Source organism: Ovis canadensis, chromosome 3 (assembly GCF_042477335.2).
Source record: "Ovis canadensis isolate MfBH-ARS-UI-01 breed Bighorn chromosome 3, ARS-UI_OviCan_v2, whole genome shotgun sequence".
Taxonomy (NCBI): domain Eukaryota; kingdom Metazoa; phylum Chordata; class Mammalia; order Artiodactyla; family Bovidae; genus Ovis; species Ovis canadensis.
This window is the reverse complement of record NC_091247.1, coordinates 228,642,235-228,665,134: the sequence shown is the minus strand read 5'-3', so window position 1 is coordinate 228,665,134 and position 22,900 is coordinate 228,642,235. Positions and strand designations below refer to the sequence as shown.

Below are 22,900 nucleotides of genomic sequence, written 5' to 3'. Positions count from 1 at the left end.
TCATCCTTCCCCACATCTTTGCAATTTCCTCTAATTTTTTACAGAGCTTGGATAGAAAAAGACAAATACGACATCTATCCAGGTGAGCTGTCCAGCCTCTCTCTACCAGGCTGAGATCACAGTGGGTGGCTGTCCCGTGTGCCACCGCCTCCGCCGCGTCTCCAGCAGCCCTGGGAGCCAGGTCCTGTGTTCCCCACCCCAGTCCACTCCACCCGATCAAGGCCACTCCGCCGGCCTGGCTGCTTGCTGGGCCGTAGATGTCACCTGGCCGGGAACCTCCCAGGGTCCTCCTCCCCCGAGCCCCCAAGGCTGGATATTGTAGCAGCGCCCCCACCACACACACGCAGGAGTCAAGATCAGGCTGCGGAAATCAGAAGCGGACTCTCTGCAGACCTGGGGGAGGCCTCCCACCACCCTCACTGAGCGCACCCTGCCTGTAAGGACCCCAGCCAGCCAGCAGGCTTTCCTCCAGCTGCAGAGATGGGGAGGGGGAGTCTCCCCAGAGTCCAGGACTCTACCCCCCGAGGAAGCTGGTCTTTTCTCCAGAACAGCCTACTGCAGCGCAAACACCACCTCTGACAAGGCAGACCCACTCTCAGGGCCTCTGGGCCTGTTCCCCACTGGCAGAGAAACCCAGAATGTGGCCAGACTGTCTGAGAGCACCTTCTGGGCTTCCACCGCGCTGCATGTCAGTCCATGTTCCACCCCTGACTGCTGGGTAACCCTGGCCCTGATCCCGCTGAGACCATCCCCTCCTGTGCAGGGCAGCCTCACCCTGGAGATGAGATGAGGGCTGAGATGCACCCTGTCAGTACCCGACCCAGATGGCTCACCCGAGCAGGCCTGGGGGCCCGTGGGGCCCAGACTGAACCCCATCCTGGCCTTTGAGCCCTCCCCTGGCACGCTACTCCCCACGCTGCCCAGGGGTGTGAGCAGCCTTGATCCTTGGCCACTGCGGAGTTATCCTCGGCTACCCCACCCCTCGACCGGCCCTTCCAGCTCAGGTCAGCCCTTGACCACCAACCCTGAGGTCCCCATCCCTGAGGGCCACCCTCCAGGCCAGCCCAATCTCGGGGCTTTCCTGGGTAGACGGACAGCCTCTGCAGTTCGCCCTCTGGGAGTCCGGATGAGGGTCCGAAACAGCAGGTCAGGCAGGACCTGCTGCGTGCCCCCGGGGTGGTCCTGCTGGGGTGCCCAGGGTGGGACCCGCTGGGGCACAGGCTGCCCTGGAGTGCCCTTGTTCTCACATTCCAGAGTCTCCTACGCCGGCGTGGCCCTGGGGCTCCCAGCCGGATGGTTACCTCTCTGTAGAATGTGAGCAGGCAAGGTTAGTTTTGCGGCCTGTCTTTCCGTGTGTAAAATGGGGCTAATGACTCCCACTTGCAGAGGTTGTTGTTTGTGTTGCAAGAGCAACAGGCGTGCATGCCAAGTCATTCAGTCGCGTGCAACTCTGTGCGACCCTGTGGGCTCCTCTGTCCACGGGATTCTCCAGGCAAGAATACTGGGGTGCGGTTGCCGTGCCCTCCTCCAGGGGATCTTCCCCACCCGGGAACTGAACCTGCGTCTCTTGCAGCTCCTGCGTTGGCAGGTGGGTTCTTTACCACCAGGGCCACCTGAGAAGCCCCCACAGGAGCAACATGGGAATGTGCATTTTTGTAACTTACCAGCTTACTCTCTCCTGGATGTTTCCTCCAGGCAGTCAACCTTGACCTGCAGCAGTTAGAAGCTCTCCCTCCAGGACGGAGGGCACAGGCGCAGGGCGGCCTTGCTGGGAGCAGGTGCAGCTGGGACAGGTGTTCCCTCCCCACCCCGTGGGGTTCTGATGTCAAGTGAGGTGCTGACTTCATGGGAAGGAAGCCTGGGAAGATAAGCAGGCAGCTGTCGCTGTCCACACAGCCAAGGGCTCCCAGGACAGAGAGGAAGTCGGTCAGAGGTCATGGAACGGGTGGTGCTGGAAGATGCTGATGGTGCCAGGTCCCCACAGGTGGCCAGGGCTCAGTGGGCAGAAGCCAGTGGGCGTTGGGCAGGAATGAGCTGGTGGGCAGGATGCTTGTGGGCCCAGACAATGCCTCACAGACCAAACATCCCACGAGTGAGGTGACCTGGGCAGGCACAGTGCAGTCCAGGGGGCGCTGGCCAGTGCTGGCCGTGGTGTCCAGCCCAGACAAGCTGGCCGCCACAGGCTGCAGGGCAGATGGGCCACCAGGCAGCAGGCCAAGCTGGCAGCGGGGACATGGGACAGGGCAGGTGATGGGGCCTGGCAGGCCAGGGCTGCAGGCTGCCAGGCTGAGCCCTTGCCCTCTGGCCCAGCGGGCTGCCAGGGCTCACGGAAGCCCCGCAGAAGACCGGCCAGCCATGCACACAGCAGGCCAGCGAGTGTGCCCTGCAGAGCTGCAGGCGGAAAGGGCCAGGCACGGGCAGCCCAGAGGAGGCCCCAGCAGAGCTCCCCACTGATTCAGCCACGTTGGAGGAGGCAGCCGGGGGAAAAATGGGCAGACGGGTGGGAAGGGCCTCCGCCCAGGGTCCCACATGGGACAGGTGAGCAGCGAGGTGGCTGGAAGGCCCGCCAGCGGGCCGAGGGCACTTCCTGAGCAGAGGGCCATGCTGCCCCTTCCGTGACTGTGCAGCCAGCTCTGAGGAGCCCATCAAGACCTGAGGCACAGGAGGGGTGGGGGGAGGGCTGCCAGCGGCTCTGGAGGTGAAGCCGCCTCCTTCTTCCCATTGACCAGTGCTGTGCTGAGTCACAGGCCCACAGCCCTTAGCGGGGGCCTGACCCCCAGCCCAGCCCTCTCACCATGCAGCTCAACCGCAGGAAGCCCGTCTTCTGGAAACTTTATTTTGATACTTTCTCCCCAGTTTAAGCATGGGGCTCCTGCCTTGGCCAGGCCCCTCCCCAAACCGAGGAGGACAGCTCCCTGGCGTGGAGGGCCACAGGAGGGCTTTGCCAGGGCTGCAAGATGCCACAGACTGGGTGGCTTAAACAATAAAAGTTTATTTCCCCAGTTCCGGTTCAGAGAGCCTGCAAGTCCGAGGTCAAGGCGCCAACAAGGCTTGGTTGCTCTGAGGCCTCTCCCGGGGGCTTGCAAGCGGGGCCTCTTGTGTTTGACCCTCTGGGCACCAGCATGCCTGCTCTCGGTGTCCAGCTCTCCCCCTGCTGAAGCCACCAGTCACGCTGGATGGGGGTCCACAGGCCACATTTCACCTTAATCACCTCCATCAAGAGTCTAGCTCCACACACACGCACATTCTGAGGCCCTGGGGGGGCTAGTGCCACAGCGTGTGGATTTCAGGGGTCACAACACCACCCCTAACAGCCACTAGGAGACCCTGGCCTGGCCTGTGGTCTACCGAGTGAGGGGGAGGCGGTCCCTGGGGGCCCCACCAGTGTTTCGCACTTGATGCTGGGGCCTCCCCCACGGAGGTGAGGGTGGGGGCAGGGGGGCCTACATCCTCTCTCGGCGCCCCTCTGGCTGCAGGACTGTACGAGCTGACACATGGCATTCAAGGACCCTATGTAGTGACTGAAGAGGGCAGAAGGGGCCCAGTCCAGGGAGGCCCCAGGCAGAGGTCCCACGGCTGGGCTGGGTTTCTGAGTCCCTGCCCACCGGCTGGTTCCTGCCATAGCTCTTCACGCTGTTGTCGTTGCTCAGCTGCTCAGTCGCATCCAACTCCTTGCGACCCCATGGACTGCAGCAAACCAGGCTTCTCTGTCCTCCACTGTCTCCCAGAGTTTGCTCAAATTCATGTCCATTGAGTTGGTGATGCCACCCAACTGTCTCATCTTCTGCCGCCTCCTCCTCCTCCTGCCCTCAATCTTTCCCAGCATCAGGGTCTTTTCAAATGAGTCAGCTCTTCGCATCAGGTGGCCAAAGTACTGGAGCTTCAGCTTCAGCATCAGTCCTTCCAGTGAATATCCAGAGTTGATCTCCTGATTACTCTTCAGGGCAGCGCTGCGATACCACCCCCACCCGGCACTGGCGCAAGATTTCCAGAGAAGTTTCATATCCATGTTTCCAGAGCCTCAGAGCGGCAGCTGTGGGAGGGAGGGGGCAGGGCAGGCCTTGCCGCCAAGGGCACTACCGGGCTGGGAGATCAGGTACAGCGTGCCCAAGGGAGGGGCCAGAACCCACCCCCGCCCTCTGCCCTGTCCTGGCTCCTGACTCCCTGCCCCAGGCTGAACGGGGGCTGGGCTCCAGCATGAGTGAGTCACAGGGAGCTGGCAGGGTAAAACCAGTACATGTGGCTCCCTGGTGCCAGGCACGGGCAGCAAGGCCGTGTGCCCGCCCTTCCGCCACCTGAGGGGAGACATGCGCAAGAGAAGCCAAGGAGAGCTGGGGGTGGGGGCAGCACACAGGTGGCTCAGGCCCCTGGAGCCAAACCCGTCACTTGGGAGCCCTGCTCTGAGCAGCAGCTTCTTCAGTGATGAGTCTGGGACAGGTGCCCTTATGGGACAAACATGAACACCCTTATTACGTGCCCCAGTGTGTTCAGGGCTGGCGCCACGGGGCCAGGCAAGTCCACATCCTCATGGAGGTGGTTGGGGGGGGGTGGTGGTGGTGGCAATGTGCTCTGTGAGCGAGGCTGGAGCCCTGCTGGGCTGAGGGGTGGTCAGTGAAGGCCGCCTGTGGACAAGGGACAGTGGAGCTGAGCAGGGTGGTGAGGAAGAGTCCGGGGGTGCCAGGGTGGTGCCTCCTGGCTCAGAACAGGAACCCCCTCTCCTTGGGCCTGCTCAGGAGGGAGAGGAGGGCTCAGTGGCCCCCTCCAGCTTCCTCCCAGGTCCCTAAGGGGGAGACCTCCTCCAGGAAGCCCTCTGGCCTGCCGGCCTGCAAGTCCCTCCCCTCCACTGGTTCCCCAGCACCCCACCCTGTGCAGGTTGGCTGGCCTTTAGAACCTGGGCTGTGGGATCCGGAACTGCTCTCAGCCACCCCCAGCCCAGACACATACCCTAGTGGGCAGTAAGGGGTGGCTGGACCCTAGCCGGCCTCTGAGCCTCACCTCTGCCACCTGTGACCAGGACAGGCCTCCTCAGGGGCCATCTGTCCCCAGTCTGGGTGTGCAGGCCCAGCAGGACCCTTTGACTCAGACTACCTAGTTGACACGCAGGCCCCACCCCTTACTGCTCAGCCCTCAGTGCCTGAAACTGCCCCCGTTAGGAATGCGGGGGTCCCGAAGCACCCCGGTGGTCACGAAGATGGCCCCCGAAGCAGAGGAGGTGGTGTCCACTGCCAGGCTGGGGCCAGCAGGGTCCACACCTCCCGAGGGTGCCTGCTAGGTCTTCAGGTTTACATTTCCAAGAGGAGAAGACGGGGATCCAAAATGCCGCTGGATGCACGCGGCCACGCTGCCCAGGGTGGCCGCGTGAGGAGGGGCGGGTTAGTCCACACCCGCCCGAAAACCAGGCTCCTTCCGCCGCACCCTCAGGACCGACCGGGTAGCATTTTCTGCGCCCCTGGAGGACCCCGCCTGTCCCCACGACCGGCCAGGGAGGCGCTACTGAGCTCCACGCCCCTGGGGACCCTACGGTCGGCGGCCAGGGGAAGCCGCCTCCTCCCCGCCCAGAGCTAACCCCAGAGCTCAGGCGGCCCCCTGGCGCCTCGACCCCAGCCCAGCCCCGTCCTTGATTGCCCGGCCCCTCCGCTGCTCTCCGCCCCCTTCGCCTTCCTCCTCCGCGCAGGCCCCTCCTCGGCTCCTCTGCTCGGAACCCAGCGCCCCGTCCGCCTCCCTCCTCCTCCCCGCCCCCCGCCGGATCCCCCCGGACCCCTCCTGGTCCCCGGGGTGCGCCCCGCCTCCCTCGGCTGCGCCCTATCCCTCCGCGTCCGGCCCCCAGCCCGGCCCGCCGCCCCGCTCCGGCCGGCCGCCCTCGCCGGCCTCCGCGCGCTGCCCGCGGCCCCTCCTCGGTGCCCGCGGCCGCCCCGCGTACGGGGTGACGCAGCGCCGCCCGCCCGCCCGCGCCCCGCCCGCCCCGCGCCGCCGCCGCCGCCGCGCCCTGGCCGGCTCCAGGGGGCCGCTAACGGTCCCGCGCCCTCGGCGCCGCGCGCGCCCCCAGCCCGGCCGAGCAGGCGGCGCCCCGGGCGCCGGGCGCGATGGGGGCGGCGGAGCCGCTGCGCTCGGTGCTCTGGGTGAAGCAGCAGCGCTGCGCCGTGAGCCTGGACCCCGCGCGGGCGCTGCTGCGCTGGTGGCGGAGCCCCGGGCCCGGAGCCGGGGACCCGGGCGCCGGTGAGTGTCGCCGCGGCTCGGCCGGGCTGCGGTAGGGGGGAAGGGGCCCCGGGGAGGCCGGCGAGCGGGGAAGGGCCGGGACCCGATGACAAAGAGCCAGCCGGCGCCGGGGAGAGCCGGGGTGAGGGGGGGGGGGCGGCGGGGACGCGACCCCTGAGGGAGAGGGACGCGGGGATCGTGAAGGCCGGGGAGGTCTGCGGCCCAGGAGGTGTCTCCCGGACGGATCGCACGGACCGCCTCTCTGGGACCCCGCCTGCCAGCGTCTGAAGGGCACCATTCTGATCGATTGTGACGGAGGGACCCCGAGGGGGTGCCGGCGCCCCCACCCTGGTGTCAGTTTAACCCGATCCAGAGCGGGGTCGGAATCCCTGTCCCCGCAGTAAAGCAAGCGCTGGTGACCTTCAGTCTGGGATGTGCTCCCTGGGGGGAGGGGGTGTGCTCCCTCCCAGAGGAAGGGGTTGTTCATCTTGCTGCGACAGGCTGGACACACGACCTGCAGGCCCTCCAACTTGGGGCAGCCCTGGTTTAACTGAAAAGGGCACTGTCTGCCCCCAAGGAGAAGGGGCCAGCGGGTCCCCTGCCGAGCTGCCCTGCGGCAGGAGGATGGGCAGCGGCTTATGGAGGAGATGTCGGTTGACCCTGGGCAGGAGGGCGGTTACCTGGTGGGACAGTGGGAGCCGGGAGGCCTCCCTGGCAGAGGCAGCGGGGGCCTGGCCAGTCTGGGCGTGTTTCTAGTGACTGGAGAGTGTGGTGTTTCCATCTCACTGACTTGTCTTCTCAGCAGGTTTTTATGGAGGGCCTGTCGTGGCGGGCACGGCAGCGTGCTCGCCCGAGCTCAGCTCTCCTGACAGCGTCCCTGGTGCAGAGGAGCAGTTTCCCTCAGAGGCAGAGACAGGCCTGCAGGGAGGACACGTGGGCGTGGACGTGCGAGAAGGGGGTGGAGCCCCGCAGAGAAGGGGGTGGGCTCCGCAGAGCCCCGCAGAGGCCCGTGCACCTCCTGGCGAGACGGCCCAGGGAGCAGGACCACAGGGACCATGGCCAGAGGCTGGCCCGGAGGCCCACACAAGGCCGGGGAGCCGCGGGAGGTGGGGAAGGGGGCCGGGGCTCTTTGGGTGGCAGGGGCTGAGGTCGGGACCTCTGGAGGGCTTTATCCATCTTCACCTGGTGAAAGGCACCCCGTGGGCCCAGCGGGGAGCAGAGAGAGGCAGGCCAGGGAACTGCCGGCGAGAGGCTGCTGGCCTTGTCCAGCAGAGGGGCGCTGAGCAGGACTGGATCTGTCCGCTTAGATGGGGAAGGCTAGCGGAATGGGGGTCCAGGTTTGTGCTTACTGGAGTTGCAGCATGAGTGGGGGTTTAGTTTTTAATTGGGGGGGGTGCGGGGTAGGCTGGGATTCTCTGGTGCACATGCTGAGTTTGGGATGCCTTTTCAATGCCTTGGGGCAGTCAGGGTGCTGCACTGGGTCTGTGGGGGCTTTCTCGTCCCTGAGGCTGTATGGCTCTGCTGGTGCGGGAGGGGAGGGCCGACCCACTAGTTTGCTGGGGCCAGGGTCAGGGTGGTCTCGGACTCCTGGTTTACAGCCTGGGGGTCCCAGAAGCATGGTCTGCAGAGAGCTACTCTGAGGCCAGCTGTCTGAGACGTCACCCTTCCACCAGCTTTCTGTTGTCCCCTGGGGAAGAAGCGTCATCCTAGAAGGCCAGCCTTAGGCTCCTGGCACCACGCAGCAGGGCCCCAGGTCCAGGTCTCCCCTGGCCTGGCCCCGAGGGCTTTTGAACTTCCTGTGAATCTCTCTGCTTCGGGATGGAGCACTGCCATCTCACGGGGCTCTCGGTGCAGCCACGTGCTCTGTCCCAGGTCACATTCACACGCGGTGCATTCCTGCCGGGCAGCTTCTCTTGGATTTTACGGATGAAGAGGCCGAGCCGCAGGAGTGTGAGAAACCAGCCCGGCTAGTGGCTGAACCGGCGTGTGAAGCGTGGTGGGTCCGATTTTAGCCGCTATGCCCAGGTGCCGTGGCCTCGTTTAGGCCTCAGCAGCCACGTGGACACCGAATGGGCCCCACCCGTCTGGGGTGTCTGGATGGGGGACTTGCGTTGCCGGCTTTCAGCGTTGGCATCCTCGGCCAGCTGTGATTTTGGTTTCTGGCCCCCAGATTCTGGGTTTTGTGCACTTTGGGTCAGCTTGCTTTTCCGAGCTCCTCACTTGCACAGTGGCCCGCCTCTTTCCTGAAACAGTGGTTGCTTCCCTCTCGCAAACCCTGAAGGCCCTCTTGTATGGGTTCATCCGGAGCTTTCCTGAGTGGTGTGCAAGAGATGGGTACCCCCTCCCCTGGAAAGGTCGGCACTAGAGGAGCCCTGCCTCCCCACCCCGTGCCACCCACCAACCTGAGGAGGCCCTGGGTCAGCTGCTGCAGCTCATGGGGCTCCTCACAGATGCACCCCGAGGGGAGCCAGGCCCGAGAGAGATGACCCCACGCTTGAGGGCAGGGGATATTTCAGAGTGGCAGTGCCCGGCCTGCCACAGTCCCAGGTGTGCCTGTGTGCGGGGTGGATGGTGTCCTGGTGGGGGAGTGAAGAGAGGTGGAGGGCTGTGCAGAATCAGGCCGAGTGAATTGAGACCACCTTAGAAGATGGACCGAGGGGGCCCAGGGCTGGGGCCACCGTGGGCACCGGGTGCGGCCGCTTCGTCTGGCCTGCACAGCTTCCCCAGTGTCGCTTTTCGCAGAAGGGGAAACATGGACGTTGTGAGTGGGTTTCGATGGATGGTACGTAATGCACAAAAGGGAGCTGGCTTTTCATCCAGGTCCAGCCTTCCACCTCAGTGGGGGGCTCAGAGCAAAGGTAGGACCAAGAACCGGGAGGCAGCGCCTTCTGGACCCCGCGCGGGCTGCTCTCTTAAGGAAGCTGTGAGGCTCCCCGGCACCAGCCCGGTCGGAAGTGGGGCAGACTGAAAACAGGAAACACAGACCAGCCTTCTCTCAGTGGCTCGGGCTAGCTGATCCTGAAACAGGCTGAAACTGTATCCGAGTTGCACCCCAGGGCCACGGTGAAACACGCTCAGAGAGACTCTGGAAGTGTTTCTTTAGGGTTGATGCTGGGACACGTGCGTGTGTGTGTGTGTGTGTGTGTGTGTGTGTGCGTGGGCACCCTGGGGTGGGGGTGGGGCTATGCCCAGCCTCCTGCAGAAGTTTTCCCCTCTCCCATCGAGGATGTCCCGGGTTGCTGGGAAGCTCCTTGTACAAGTTACTGTTGTATTTACAGTCCAACACCCCTGCGCAGTGCCCACGGAAATAGGCAAGCCACAGATACTTAAAACTAATTTTTTTTCCTGCTTATGAAAGTAACTCATGTTGGTTTAATAAAATCTAGAAAACAGAAAAGCACACAGGGAGAGAAACACCCGCAGTCTTAACCTTCGAGAGCAAATATTTGCTGTTGGTCTCTGTGAATGTGCGTATTACTGTTCACTCTCTTAAAACATGATTTTTTTTCACATTAGCTTTATCGAGGCGTAATTTGCATGCAATGAAACACACATTTTAAGGATGTAATCTGGTGAATTTGCCATATTTGAACATCTAGCCTAAAGGAAAAAAGACTAGTATATAAGAAACGATGTTTTATACTTTGGGAGATATATTTTCTGTGTGTTTGTTAAGGTACCGATGACAGTTTTTTTGCTTTCTGTCCCCGACCCAATTTATTTATCCTCTCGATTGGTCTAGGTTTCTAAACAGCAGACATTTCTAGAGAACCTAGTTGCTCTCTGCCTTTCACGTGCTGTTTTGTGAACATGTGGGTGGGTCCAAGGTAAGGTGGCTTCGGGCTTCCCTGGTGGCTCAGATGATAAAGAATCTGCCTGCAGTGAAGAAGACCCCTGGGTTGGGAAGATCCCCTGGAGAAGGACATGGCAACCCACTCCAGTAATGTTGCCTGGAGAGTCCCTGTGGACAGAGGAGCCTGGTGGGCTACAATCCATGGGGTCTCAAAGAGTCGGACATGACTGAGCAAATGAACACTTGAGGTGGCTTCACTTTGGGGATCTTATCTCGCCCTCCTGATTGCAGCGCCCTGCAGGTTCTCCTACTGAGCCACCTTCCGTCCCAGTTTCTCCTGAGCTCTGGTTCCAAGTTTCTGGCACGGCCCACAGGAGACAGCCAGCCAGCTCCCAGGTCTGTGTGCCCCGGCCGGTATCGGGGCTCCGCACTCCTCTCCTGTGTGGTTCTCTTTAAGCCACAGGCCGGTTCAGGTGCCTCCTGCAGCCGTGCCTCCAGGCTTGCCTTGTCCATCTTTGCTCCCTGTGTCCCCTCCCTCGAGCACCTTCTGATGGGTTACCCCGAGGTTGTCGGATGGAAGTTTGGAAAGCACCGTGAAGCCCGTCTAATACAGCCCCAAAGTCTACGGCTAGGCACTCTCCCCCTCACCCCCTCCTCCTGGGATGCTTGCCCTTCTAGAAGATTCTTTCACGTGCTGGGCAGCTTGCCGACTAGCTTGCAAGCTGCCCGTGCCTGCCTCACTTGCAGGGCTCCTCGGCCCTGACCTCCTTGACTCCTGAGGCCCCAGCTGAGCCAGACCTGAGTCCCCACAAGACAGCCCCCCTCTCCCCACCGCTGTGTTCAGATCTTACCTCGGCTCAGGGCCCAGCTCTGCTGGCACCTTGCCTTCCCTCGTCTGTCTTTGTTTTTTTTTTTTTGTTTGTACAGCTGTTTGTCCCTCTCCGATAGCTGCTTCCTTCTGCTGTATGTTACGGGTTTTCCCTGTTTTCTTTTTTAGGACTATCTGTCTTATCTCCCCTGTGCTCGCTCTTGGGGCGGAATCCAGCGTGGGAAGGACTCACTTCCTTGTTTCTCCTCCCCGTCCTCCCGGAGGGCCTCGAGTGTCTGTGTAAATAGCAGGTGTGGACCGAGCTCCGTGTGAGTGGCTGGCTGTGGGAGGCAGGGTTCGGCCCGTCCCTGGCTGCGTGGTGAGTGGTGGCCAGCCGGGGACTGGACCCCAACCGTGGGGGACAACTGGGCCACTGGTGGAGAGCGTGGGGGGAAGTGGCTGCTTGCTGTCCAAGCATCTTTCCTTTTCTCTAGAGGAGTGAGTTTAAAACCACTGTGAGTGGCTAGGAAGCTGAAAGGTTTGGGTAGAACCCAGAAATTCTACAGAATCCCCTGAACCATTCGCCCCCCAAATCCCATAGCCCTGTGTTTCAGTGTCTCCTCGTACGTCTTACTTACGCCCGCCCGGTGATGAGGTCAGAAGTGCTGCAGATGCTATCAGACTATGTGAGGCCAGCAACCTGCAGAGATAGATAGGAATCTCAGTATATTTGAATAGGAACTAAATGGCTCTTGTTTACCTATTTCAGAAAAAAAAAAAAAATCTTTCCAGATTTGCGTATGACTCACTATCGGAAGAGACAGACAGGCTTTTGTGGTTTTGAAAAGCAGCTGTCAGAAAAACAGCCGACCTGCCTGCCTCCGTCTCTCTAGGCACCTGCCTCAGCTATGGTCAGATTTCGTGGCTTCAGAGTAGCCGAATGTGGTCATAAATAATGTAATTACGCTGAGATAATTCCAAGGGTAACTTTTCTTTGTTACTCCAAAGTAGGTCAGCAGATGTTTCCTTAAGAAGTCAGATGGCAGGGCTTCCCAAGTGGCTCAGTGATAAAGAATCCGCCTGCCAGCGCAGGAGACTCAAGGTTCGATCCCTGGCCCGGGAAGGCCGCACAGGCCACAGAGCAACTGCGCATGCGCACCACCGCTGCTGAGCCTGTTCTCTGGGGCGAAGGAGCCGCAACTGCTGAGCTCACCCCGGGCGGGCGGGCGGCACCGCGAAGCCCGTGCCCTGCAGCGGGAGAGGCCTCCGCCGCGAGAGACCCGCCTCCCGCAGCTGGAGGAAAGCCCCTAGGGCAGCAGGGACCCAGCACAGCCAGAGATCAGATCAGTGGGTAAATAATTTTAAAAAGAAAAAGCCAGGTTGCAAATACTTTAGGCTTTGTGGGCCCCAGCTTCTCAATTCTGCTGCTTTAGTGCAAAAGCCGCTGTAGGCCGCGTGTGAGTGAATGCACGTAGCTTCGTGCCGAGAAACCTGTTTACAGAAGGGGGCAGCATGCTGGATTTGGCCTGCAGTTTGCCGACCCTGCTGGAAACCGTTGTTCATCCCTGCGCGTTTTCCTGCCGCGGCGGCTGGCGCGTGCACGGTCAGGATCGCTGAGCCTTCATTCTGGTCGACTCTGCGTTGTGTAGCGCCCGTCTTTGCCTCTGACTGTTCTGTCTGTTCTAGAGCCCACTTTACCGGGTGACGCGGCCACGCCTGCTCCACGTGTCTTTTCTGTCCTTTTACTTTCAACCTGCTTACGCCCTTAGATTTGAAGTGAGTTTCTTTAGACTCTGTGGGTTTGACTCGTGTTTTTTAATCATCTAGGCCAACCTGTGCCTTCTTAATGTAAATATATTAGGGCTTAAATCTGCCATTTAACCTTTTGTTTTTTAGTTTTCATTTCTCTGCTTTTTCCTGCCTTCCTGTGAATTGCTTAAAAGTCTGTTTTTAGGATCCATACTGATTTGTCTGTATGTCTTCACCTGCTTTTGAGTCAGCTGTCTGTGGTGGTAAGATGTCCATACTGCTTCTGAGTGCAGCTCTGTGTATGGCCCTCGGTGTAGGTCTGTGTGTGCGAGTCTCATCCCAGTCTAGTGGACTTGCCATTGTACCAGTCTGAGGAAGTACAGAAACCTCCCCTCTCTCTGCATCACTTTACTCTCCCGTTTTATAGTAAAATTGTCTCATCTCTTCCACATGCATTTGGAACCACATCAGTGTTATAGCTTTGTCTTCAACCCTCAAGCATAATTCAGGAAAGTCAGGAGGAGGAAACACTGTTGTGATTGCACGTATCTTTACTTACTATATTCTTTCTTCTGTTTCCTCTTTTTTTTTTTTTCAGGGAGTCTTCTTTTATCATTTCTACTTCCTGTATCTGTTCTTTTAGGACCCGTCTGCTGGCAACAAGACTGTTTTTCTTCATCTGAGAATGTCTTGGTTTCTCCTGTAATCCCCAAAGGATATTTTTGCTGGGTATAAGATTCTTTTCTTTTCAGCACTGGAAAAGCAGTGTGCTTCTGCCTTCCATGATTTCTGAGGATAAATCCACTGTCATTCAAAATTCTTTTCCCCTGTAGGTGAAGTGATGTTTCTCTCTGACTGTTAATTTTCATATTCTTTTCTTTGTGCTTGATTTTCGGAATCCAGACTTGGATGTGTCTTGGATTGGATTTCTTTGAGTTAGTGATATTTGAGGTTATGTCTTTTGTCGACACTTCCGAGCCGTTTTCAGCTGTTATTTCTTGCGCACTCTGTCGTCCCCTCTCCTCCTCTCCTTCTGGGCCCCAGCGACATGTTAGGCCCTCTGCTGTGACCCCGCAGGTCCCACGTTAAGCCCGTTCAGCGTCAGTGTTGTTGCTTTTTCTAAGTTACTTTCCTCTGTTGCCGAGTTGGAGTGATTTCTCTGGCCGTGTCTCCCAGCTCACTGATTTTCCCGCTGCCTCCGTGCTGCTGTTGAGTTCCCCCGTTTGTTTTCTGTTTTGGTTATCGTATTTTTTCAGTTCTAAAATTTTCATTTGGTTCTTCTTTGTAATCGTCTATTTCTTTGCTGAGACTCTTTTCTTCACTGAGTCTTTATATGTCTTCATTTGTTTGAAGTATGCAGTTGTTTGTGAAGCATTTTCATCGTGGCGGCTTTGAAATCCTTGTGAGATAACCCCAACGTCTTTGTCATCTCAGTTTTGGCATCGAGTGATTGTCCTTTTTTCCTCTCATTTTGAGATCTTCCCGGTTCTTGGCATGGTGCTTGATTTTCGGTTGAAACCTGGACATTTCTGTCTTGTTTACGTTATGAAAATTTGGATCTTATTTCAGTTTCCTCTTATAGCTGGCTTTCTCTGACACTGCGCCGTCAGGGAGGAGGGGGGACTAGTTACCGCCAGATCGGGGAAGAAGTCCGGGTTCCCCTGGGCCTCATCAGCAGTCAGGGGGGTGCCCCCCATTGCTGCTGGGTGAACCCCCCTCTCGGCCTCCACTGAGACCTCCTGGCTGGAAGGGTAGGGATTCCCTGTGACTGTGTGCCGTGGAGGGTGGCTGAAGGTTGGTGGAGGTGCAAGTTCTGACTCTCCCCTTGGTCCCCTGACACCAGCCCAGCAAGGAAGGTGAGGGGCACCCCACTCGTGCTGGGAGGCGGTGGAAATCCACTCCCTCCTCATCTCCACTGACCCCTCTGGGGTGTGAGGCTCGCCACCCGCTGGGATGAAAGTGCTGGCTTCCCTCACGCCACCCTGCTGGGGAGTGTCAGGCGCCTGCCTCCACCTGGAGGGCAGATGTCTAGACTCCGGGCAGACTTTGCAGGCGGGGGATGGGGGCAGGTTTCCTGTGTGTTGCTGGAGGAGGGCAGTTCTTGTCCAGAAGTTTCTCGTCTTACTGCTCTCCTGCCCCTGGTCCTTTGGCCAGAGAGAGTGACCTTGGGTGGAGTTTTTTGTTTGTACCTGTTGGCATTTCCAGTTGCTGAAGTCTTCAAATCTGAGATAGCGTGGGGCAGGAAGAAACCCAGGGAACTCTCCGCCGTCTTTCCCTGGCCCCGAGGTCCCAGGTCAGCTCCCTCCTCCCGCCTGCCTTCCAGAGTCTCTGGGCATTACTGCCACGTGGGACTCCAGGGAGGAGCAGTCTCGCCCTTCATCTCAGAGCAGAAGGTCCCTGGGCCATCTTTAACATATTTTTTCCTCTCTGTTATTCAGAGCAGGTTATTCCTACTGAGTTGTGGGGCTTCACTGCTGAGCCCAGCTCGTGGCTGTTTTATTTCACTTGCTGTCCTTCCAGTTCTAAATTTTCCATTTGGTTCCTTCTAGTCGTCTCTTTTTGTCCTGGGAACTTCTGTCTTTCCGTTCACTTTAGGAACGTTCAGAGCAGCATCTCACTGAGCCTGGTTCTATCGACCACGCTGAAGTTTGTGTCTGACGCCTCGGACACCTGGGGCATCTTGGGTGGGGCGTCTGCTGACTGGCTTTCCCCCTGGGCCTCTCAGGGTTGCCTGATTCTTGGTGTGCTGGTTAATATTTTTAATATTATGTTGTGAGTCCTCTGGAGGATTTTCTTTCCTCAGGCAGGTGCTCAGCCTGGTTGTACACAGATGGCAAGGCCGTGGGAGGGGGCTTCCACATCAGCCCAGCTCTTGAGGCCTTGGCACACCTCTGGGGGCCTCCCTGGTGTTGGTCACTTGGGTGCGGCTGGCACCAGGAGCTGACAGACTTGGCCGTTCAGCCCCCAAGGCCCCTCGCACATCCTGTGTGTTCTGCTCACGAAGGCCGAGAGGGAGCCCAGCACGTGTCCGTCCACCGGCAGAGCCAGGACGCCCTCCCAGCCCTGCCGGCCGTGCTCCAACCTCTCTGGACACAGGGGCGGGCTTTCGTTCTCTGCATCCAGCAGGCTTGGGCTGCCCAGGTGGTGCTCATGGTAAAGAACCCGCCTGCAGATGGAGGAGTTGTGAGAGACTCGGTTCGATCCCTGGGTGGGGAAGACACCCTGGAGAAGGGAATGGCAATGCACTCCAGTGTTCTTGCCTGGAGAATCCCATGGACAGAGGAGCCTGGCGGGCTACAGTCCGTGGGGTCGAAAAGAGCCAGACAGGCATCCAGCGTGCAGCTCAAGACCTCAGGCTGCCCTCGGAGCGGAGGTCTAAGTGAAGGTGAAAGTCGCTCAGTTGCAACCCCATGGACTGCACAGGGACTTCTCCAGGCCCGAATCCTGGAGTGGGCAGCCTTTCCCTTCTCCAGGTGATCTCCCCAACCCAGGGGTGGAACCCAGGCCTCCCGAATTGCAGGCGGATTCTTTACCAGCTGAGCCACAAGGGAAGCCCAAGAATACTGGAGTGGGTAGCCTATCCCTTCTCGGGGGGATCTTCCCAACCCAGGGATGGAACCCAGGCCTCCTGCATTGCAGGCGGATTCTTTACCAGCTGAGCCACCAGGGAAGCCCCAGAGGTGGGGATACAGACCAAGGGAAGGGCCTGCGAGGGCTGCTCCTTCTGCGGGGATCCCACTCCTTCTGCGGGGACTCCGCTCCTTCTGTGGGGGTGCCACTCCGGCCAGCCGGCCTGCTGCTGTGTGCTTTGGGCTCCTCAGTTAACTGTCTGGCTCCCGTCTTGCTCAGACACGGGGGAGAGGGCGGCTGCGGGCGGCCCTGGAGTCGGGCTAGTCCTGCTGAGGCTGGCGCCCTCGAGCCTGCCATGCTGTTTGCCGCCTCACACGGGCGATCCTGGCCCCATTTACGAGGCGGCAGTCTGGAACAGGTGGGACTCTACTAGAGCCCAGACCCCGAGATCCTGGGGTGCGCCCCCGGCGAGGATGCAGGTTCTGCGGTTCCTCTCAGTGGCCCCCACTGCCTCTCCTGGCGGAGGGGTGGGGAGAGCAGGGATCTTGCTGGAGGAGTCAGGCATTGTGCCCCAAGTGGCCAGGGGCTTCCGCTCAGGCCCCTGGAGTTCTCAGTCCCGATCACCAGGCTGGAGACGCTTAGCTGGGGTAGCCTGTGCTCGAAGGAGCGCAGGGCTGCGCAGATGGGACTTGGGACTGGACTTGGGACTCCCTTGTGGCTCACAAGTCCTGTGTGTGCAAATGCGGCTCCGCAGGTGTAAGTTGCAGCCTGTCCCCCAGACCCACGGCCCGGGGACCCGCAGAGAAGCCCATCCCGAGCAGGTGCGGCAGCACCGTTTCCTGAAAGGCCCAGTCCCGTCCTATCGTGGGCGCTGATGCAGAAAAGCCTTGGGGGCGGCTGGGCCACCTGCAGCCTGATGCTGGGCTGGGGGGACCCTGGCCCCCGCCCACTGCCATCTGGGTGGGTGTGCACACAGCCGTCTGGGACCTTGTAAGAGAAGCGGACCCATAGACGGCGGGGACGTTTCTGCTCTGAGTTGCAGCTCGGAAGCCCACGCAGTGCCCGCGGGTCACGGCCAGCGCTGGGAAGGGCAGGAGAGAGCCGAGACCGGCAGCAGCCGAGGCTCCTGGACATCGCAGCTGCCCCGGGAGCTGCGTGGGCAGCCTCACCCGTGGTCCCTCTGCAACGCGCGGCCCCTCGGCCCCCACCCACGTGGGAGGGTGACCGCCTGTCACACCAGGCGAGGTCACACTCCCTGGGGACAGGGAGGGGAGGCCAGAGAACCGAGACTCTTGTCAGCAGAAGCCCTGAGGCTTCCAGCCCAGGTTTGGTTACAAAATTTCAGTCCATTTCTGGAAAGGGCTGTGTTACAAGAGAAGAGTGTTTTGAGTTGTTAACAATTATAACATTTGCTAATGGTTTGTGCTAATGGCCCTAAAAGATAGATTGCTTTGTTATTAGAAGAAAAATTGACGCTGGACGGACAGGCACAGCGAGAGGCGCCTTCAAGTTCGGCTGAAGGACCGGAGAGCGAGGGAACTGGGGGCTGATCCGAGTCACTGAGTCGGCAGGTGTCAGTCACTCGAGCCGCGCTCTTTGGAGAAATGGACGTCACTTCCAATATGACTTTGTGCAGGCTTCCCAGGGGGCTCAGTGGTAAAGAATCAGCCTGCCAACGCAGGCGACCTGGGTTTGATCCCTGAGTCGGGAAGATCCCCTGGAGGAGGAAATGGCAGCCCACTCCAGTGTTCTTGCCTGGAGAACCCCATGGACAGAGGAGCCTGGCGGGCTACAGTCCATGGGGTCGCAAAGAGTCGGACACGACTGAAGCGACTTAGCACGCATGCATGATTTTTGCAAGGTGCAAACCCTAATAAAATTACCTATCCTGATATACTGTCGATACGGATATTCTTGTTAATGAAAGCTTACGTCCTTCAACATTAAAGATACTCCACCCGTTTCCTGTGCATGGCTGCTTGCTTATTGTTAATTTTTTTAGGTCTTTTTCTTCGCCCGTTTCTGAGTGGCTTTGTGGCTGTTCACCTCCACACTTGGTGGCCTGTGCCGCATCCTGCAGTCGGGGGGCACGGCTGTGGGTGAAGGGACGCCCCACTTCAGTGTGTATGTGGTGTGTGTACCTCTGGGGGTGTGTGTGTATGTGTGTGTGTGTATCTGGTGTGGGGGGGCAGGTAGCAAGGGTGGGGACTAGTGGCTTGGCTGAGGGACTGCGGTGGTCCCTGTGAGTGTGTGGCCAGAGCATACTCACTTCACATCCGAGCAAGGTCTTTGTGATCATGCGTTCCAGTGAAGCCTTGTAAACCCACCCTTTACTTCTCTTGTGCTTTGTGATGTGTTAAGTTGTAGAGTTCATCAGTGAACAGAAATGACCGAAATGAGGGTTGTAGCTGGACATTAGGTTTTCAAGAAGTTTAATAATATAAAATTAAACAAAAATCAAAGACGTGTTAAAACTTGAGAGTTTTTTTTCGATTTTATGAAAAAGTTGCCTCTTCTTTGTCTTCTTTTATTTTGAATTTGCTTAGTTTTTACAGCGTTGCAAAAGTTGATACCAGTTAAGATTTCCATTTTATACTTAAAAAATGTGATCCTAAGCTGCACTTTAATCACACAGATCCCAAACTTCAGCACCATGCCACGCGCAGTTTAACGCCGCAGGACGGGAGGGCGCCAGAGAAGCACTTCCGGGGAGCGAGCGGTGGTTCTGTCTGTGGGGCTCGCGCCCTCCAGCGGGTGATGACTCGTGACCACATCACTCGAGTTTCCTCTTGGCACACTGGTGGTTTTTTCTGCACTTCCAACTGTTTTCTTTCTGAATGCTTTTATCACGGAGGTAGTACATGCTGTTCCGTGGAAAAATGGTCTTGTCCTTAATATACAGGAGTTCTTTAGTTCTTTGTTTCATGACCAAGTTGCCTACAGAGCTGTTTCTCAAAATCCGTATGTCTGTAGAGAGGAGTTGAGCAGTTTGCTTCTGTTGGATTCCAGATCGAGTCTTAAGACCAGAAGTGAAGCTGCACTGAGATGAGGCCAGAGGACACTCATGGCGATGTTTTCAGCATCCCCGAGGCGTGCAGCAGCAGAGCCCCTTGCCCACGTGGGAGGGCCAGGTGAAGGCGTGTCTGAGCGTGCCAGCACTGCCCACTGGGCACCTGGGAGGTGGCAAGAGCAGGTTCTGTTTGCTTGCCCCATGAGACTTTCTCTCTTAAATGCTCAAGACCCATTGGGCTGCGGTGGAACTCAAGTCCTCAGAGCCTTGTGGGCGGCCCCGCAGACCGTGAGCGTCCTCTCCCAGCACTGGTGTCGGGCTTCCTGTGGCATTGGGCCAGAGTGTCCCCCAAGTGCACTGGTGAAATACCTGTGCAGTGGGGACCTTGCCAGTGGTCAGTCATGTCTGACTCTTTGCGGCCCCAAGGACTGTAGCCCGCCAGGCTCCTCTGTCCATGGGACTCTCCAGGCAAGAATACTGGAGTGGGCTGCCATTCCCTTCTCCAGGGGATCTTCCCAACCCCAGGACCGAACCCGGCTCTCCTGCACTGCGGGCAGATTCTTTACTCTCTGAGCCACCGGGGAAGCCCCGGCACCTTGCTGCCTGTGGTTTTAAACTCTGGTGACGCTTGAGTTCAGAGCCGTGGCAGCGAACTGTTGGGAAGCTGTCGGTTTGAGACGACAGGAGAATATTTTCGCGGAGGTTGTGTCCAAGCCCTCTTGCTGTGGGTTGGTTTTTGTAGTGGTCCTGTGGACGGCTCCGCCACAGCTGGCATGTGAAGGTGTGCGGCGAGCCCAGGTGGGGGCCTGGGCAGGAGTTCAGAGGGGCTGGTCAGAGCTGGGGGGGGGGCAGCTGAAGCCCCCGTGTATCCAGTAGGACCCGAGGGGCCTGCTCTGCCTGGAGCAAGCCGTGGCAGAGGGTGTCGTCGGCCCGGGACTCCTCAGCCGCACACGCACACGGGTACAGATCACACGGATGTCCGCACACGCAGACATGCGCAGAGCCGGAAGGGAGCGCCCCCGGGGCCTGGGGGCCGCGCGCACGGGACGCCTGTGCCGGCAGACAGGCGGGGGCGTCAGGTGGCCGCACGGTGGGTTTTGAGTCTGGTCCGCTGCACCGGCCCCCCAGTAGTTCAGGTTGTTATATGACGTGCGCTTCCTCCAAGCAGCACAGAGCGTAAGCAGTGCAGCGTGTGCCCAAGTCGTCTCCGGGAGCCTGGAGTCCACTGTGTCTGGTCTCAGCGCCTTGGTTGAGACTAGATAGGACCACCGACCCTTCAGCTGGGCCTGCGTGAGTGTCCGCTCAGTGACTTTTATCTTTTTATTGAGGGATAATTGCTTTACAGACTTTTGCTGTTTTCCGTCAAACTTCAACATGAATCAGCCATAAGTATACATGTATCTCCTCCCTTTCAAACCTCCCTCTCATCTGCCTCCCCTTCCCACCTGTCTAGGTTGATACAGAGCCCTGTTTGAGTTTCCTGAGCCATACAGTAAATCCCCGCTGGCTGTCTATCGTACATACAGTAATGTAAGTTCCCAGGTTACTCTCCCCACACATCTCCCCCTCTCCGCCCCTCTCCCCGTCTCCATGAGTCTGTTCTCTCTGTCTGTTTCTCCACGGCTGCCCTGAAAATAAATTATTCAGCACCATTTTTCTAGATTCCGTGTATATGTCTTAGAATACTGTATTTATCTCTCTCTCTGATGCACTTCACTCTGTATAATAGGTTCTAGGTTTATCCCCCTCATCAGAACTGACTCAGCTGTGTTCCTTCTTATGGCTGGGTGATACTCCATTGCGTCTGTGCACCACGACTTCATCCCTTCATCTGTCAGTGGGCGTCTAGGTGGCTTCCCTGTTCCAGCTGTTGTAAACGGAGCTGCAGTGAACAGCGGGATACCTGCGTCTCTTTCAGTTTTGGCTTCCTCAGGGTCTAGGCCTAGGAGTGGGATTGTTGGGTCACATGGTGGTTTTATTCCTAGTTTTTAAGGAATCTCCATACCGTCTTCCAAAGTGGCTGTATGCTCGGTGACCTTTTGACATCCCAGGGCCAAACAGTCCACCCGTGGGGGGAGCTGAGTGCCTCTGTTTCCGATGGAGTGGAGGCCGGGGCCGGGTTGCCCCGTGCACGGTGATGGGCCTTCCCGCACGCTCCCCGAGCCCCGGAGGCCCTGCAGCTCCTCCCCATGGGGACCCCAGACCCTGGCCTTCGGGGAGGCGTGCCTCAGGCTTGCTCTTCTTGCTGTGCCCATGCGCGGCTGCCTAGGGAGTAAAGCCTCTCTCTGGGGCTGACATCGGCTCAATGCACACCCAGCGGGACGAGCCTGGTGAGGCCTCTGTCCCCTCTATCCTTGGGGATCTCAGAGAGGCAGGGCTGTGACCCAGTGTGGGTGCTGCCAGCCTGCACACATGCTGAGTCGCTTGTGCCTTGTCCAGCTCTTTGCGACCCGTGGACTGTAGCCTGCCAGGCTCCTCTGTCCATGGAATTTCCCAGGGAAGAATACTGGAGCATGCTGCCATTGCCTCCTCCAGGGGGTCTTCCCGACCCAGGGATCAAACTCACGCCTCCCGCATCTCTTGCCAGCCTGGAAGGTCACTGAATCCGGGCTTCCGGAGCCTAGAGCTGAGCAGGGGGCTCCTGCCTGGGTTGGGAAGCCTCGGAGGTCTTCTGCCTTTTGAGTGGTCTTATCCGAGCATGAAAGGGGTGGAGGGAGCCCCGGTGCTCCTCCCGGGCTTGGTACCCGAGAGGACAGGCGTGGCGCATGGTAGGGGACGGCCCCATCTGCCCGACCCGGCCACGGGCTGCCCACTGCACAGTCTGTCCTCGGGTGGCCGCTGCCACAGGCGGACTCCTTTTTTCATCTCAAGAAATTTTTAAAATCACCCTGATAAAGGCACTTTGCTTTAGTAATTTAGTAGAGCAGAGGTTTTATAAAGGCTGCCAATAAGACTGCTGTCCCAGCAAGGCTGCTTGACTTGGCTGAACTGTGGTTGAAAATCTTTAACTTCTGTTGTAGATGTGTGTGGCAGGGGAGGGGGGCGGGGGGCGATTATCCAGAGTTGAAAACCTTGTCTGGTTAGAGCAGGTGTTGGCACTAGGCTTGGAGCCTCAGTTTGCTCTCTGCTCCCTGTTTGGAGAAGCGTTGCTACGCTCACCAGCCCTGGAGGCAGTGGGAGACACTGGCCAACCTCTGGCAGAACCAGGGTGGTGGGCAGGGAGGTGGCATTAGTGGCCGGAGCCCAGGGTGCTGCTGAAACCCTCCAGTGACGGACGGCCCCACCCCAAAGAGGTGCTGGGGTGGGGGCGGGGAGCCCTGGGCCAGGGAGGTGCCCAGGGAGTCGAGCCTCTTTTCCAGAACCTTCTGTTCAGAAGTTTGCTTGAAAGGGGATGCTGGGTTGTGGCTTAATAAAGGGAGAGGGGACACCCGCAAGCCTTGGCCCCTGACCCTGCGATGGGGCACAGCCGGCCCAGGAGCCACGAGGGCGCCTCCAGCCGTGGCAGGAGCAGCTCAGGGAGCGCCGTCTGGGTGTGGATACCGGCCCCAGTCGGGTGGGGGGGTGCTGCTTGGGGGAGACGCGGTGGCCAGCGCAGGCGCGGGCCCTTTGTCTGTCCAGCGAGTCCAGTGCTGGCGTCGATTTGGTCTGAAAGCAACTGCAGTGCCTCGCACGGAAGACTTTGGACTTTTTATCTCATCTCGTGTGCAGTGCGGGATTATGCAGAACGCAAGCCAAGGGAGAGAAATGCTAATGAGTGCAGAAAAGGAAAGTGCCC

The 22,900-nt window shown here is 58.9% G+C and overlaps 1 protein-coding gene across 2 annotated transcripts in view; it reads left to right on the top strand.

The window, feature by feature from the left end:
- The first annotated feature begins 5,673 nt into the window (after window positions 1–5,673).
- Window positions 5,674–22,900, top strand: part of CERK (ceramide kinase) — a 36,208-nt gene continuing 18,981 nt past the window's right edge. The window contains exon 1 of one of the 2 annotated variants that reach the window (XM_069586200.1): window positions 5,674–6,216. In XM_069586200.1, the coding sequence (XP_069442301.1) occupies window positions 6,084–6,216 (133 nt within the window). In that variant the 5' untranslated portion in view covers window positions 5,674–6,083. The remainder of the gene's footprint in view (window positions 6,217–22,900) is intronic. The other variant, XR_011256230.1, reaches the window with a different exon arrangement.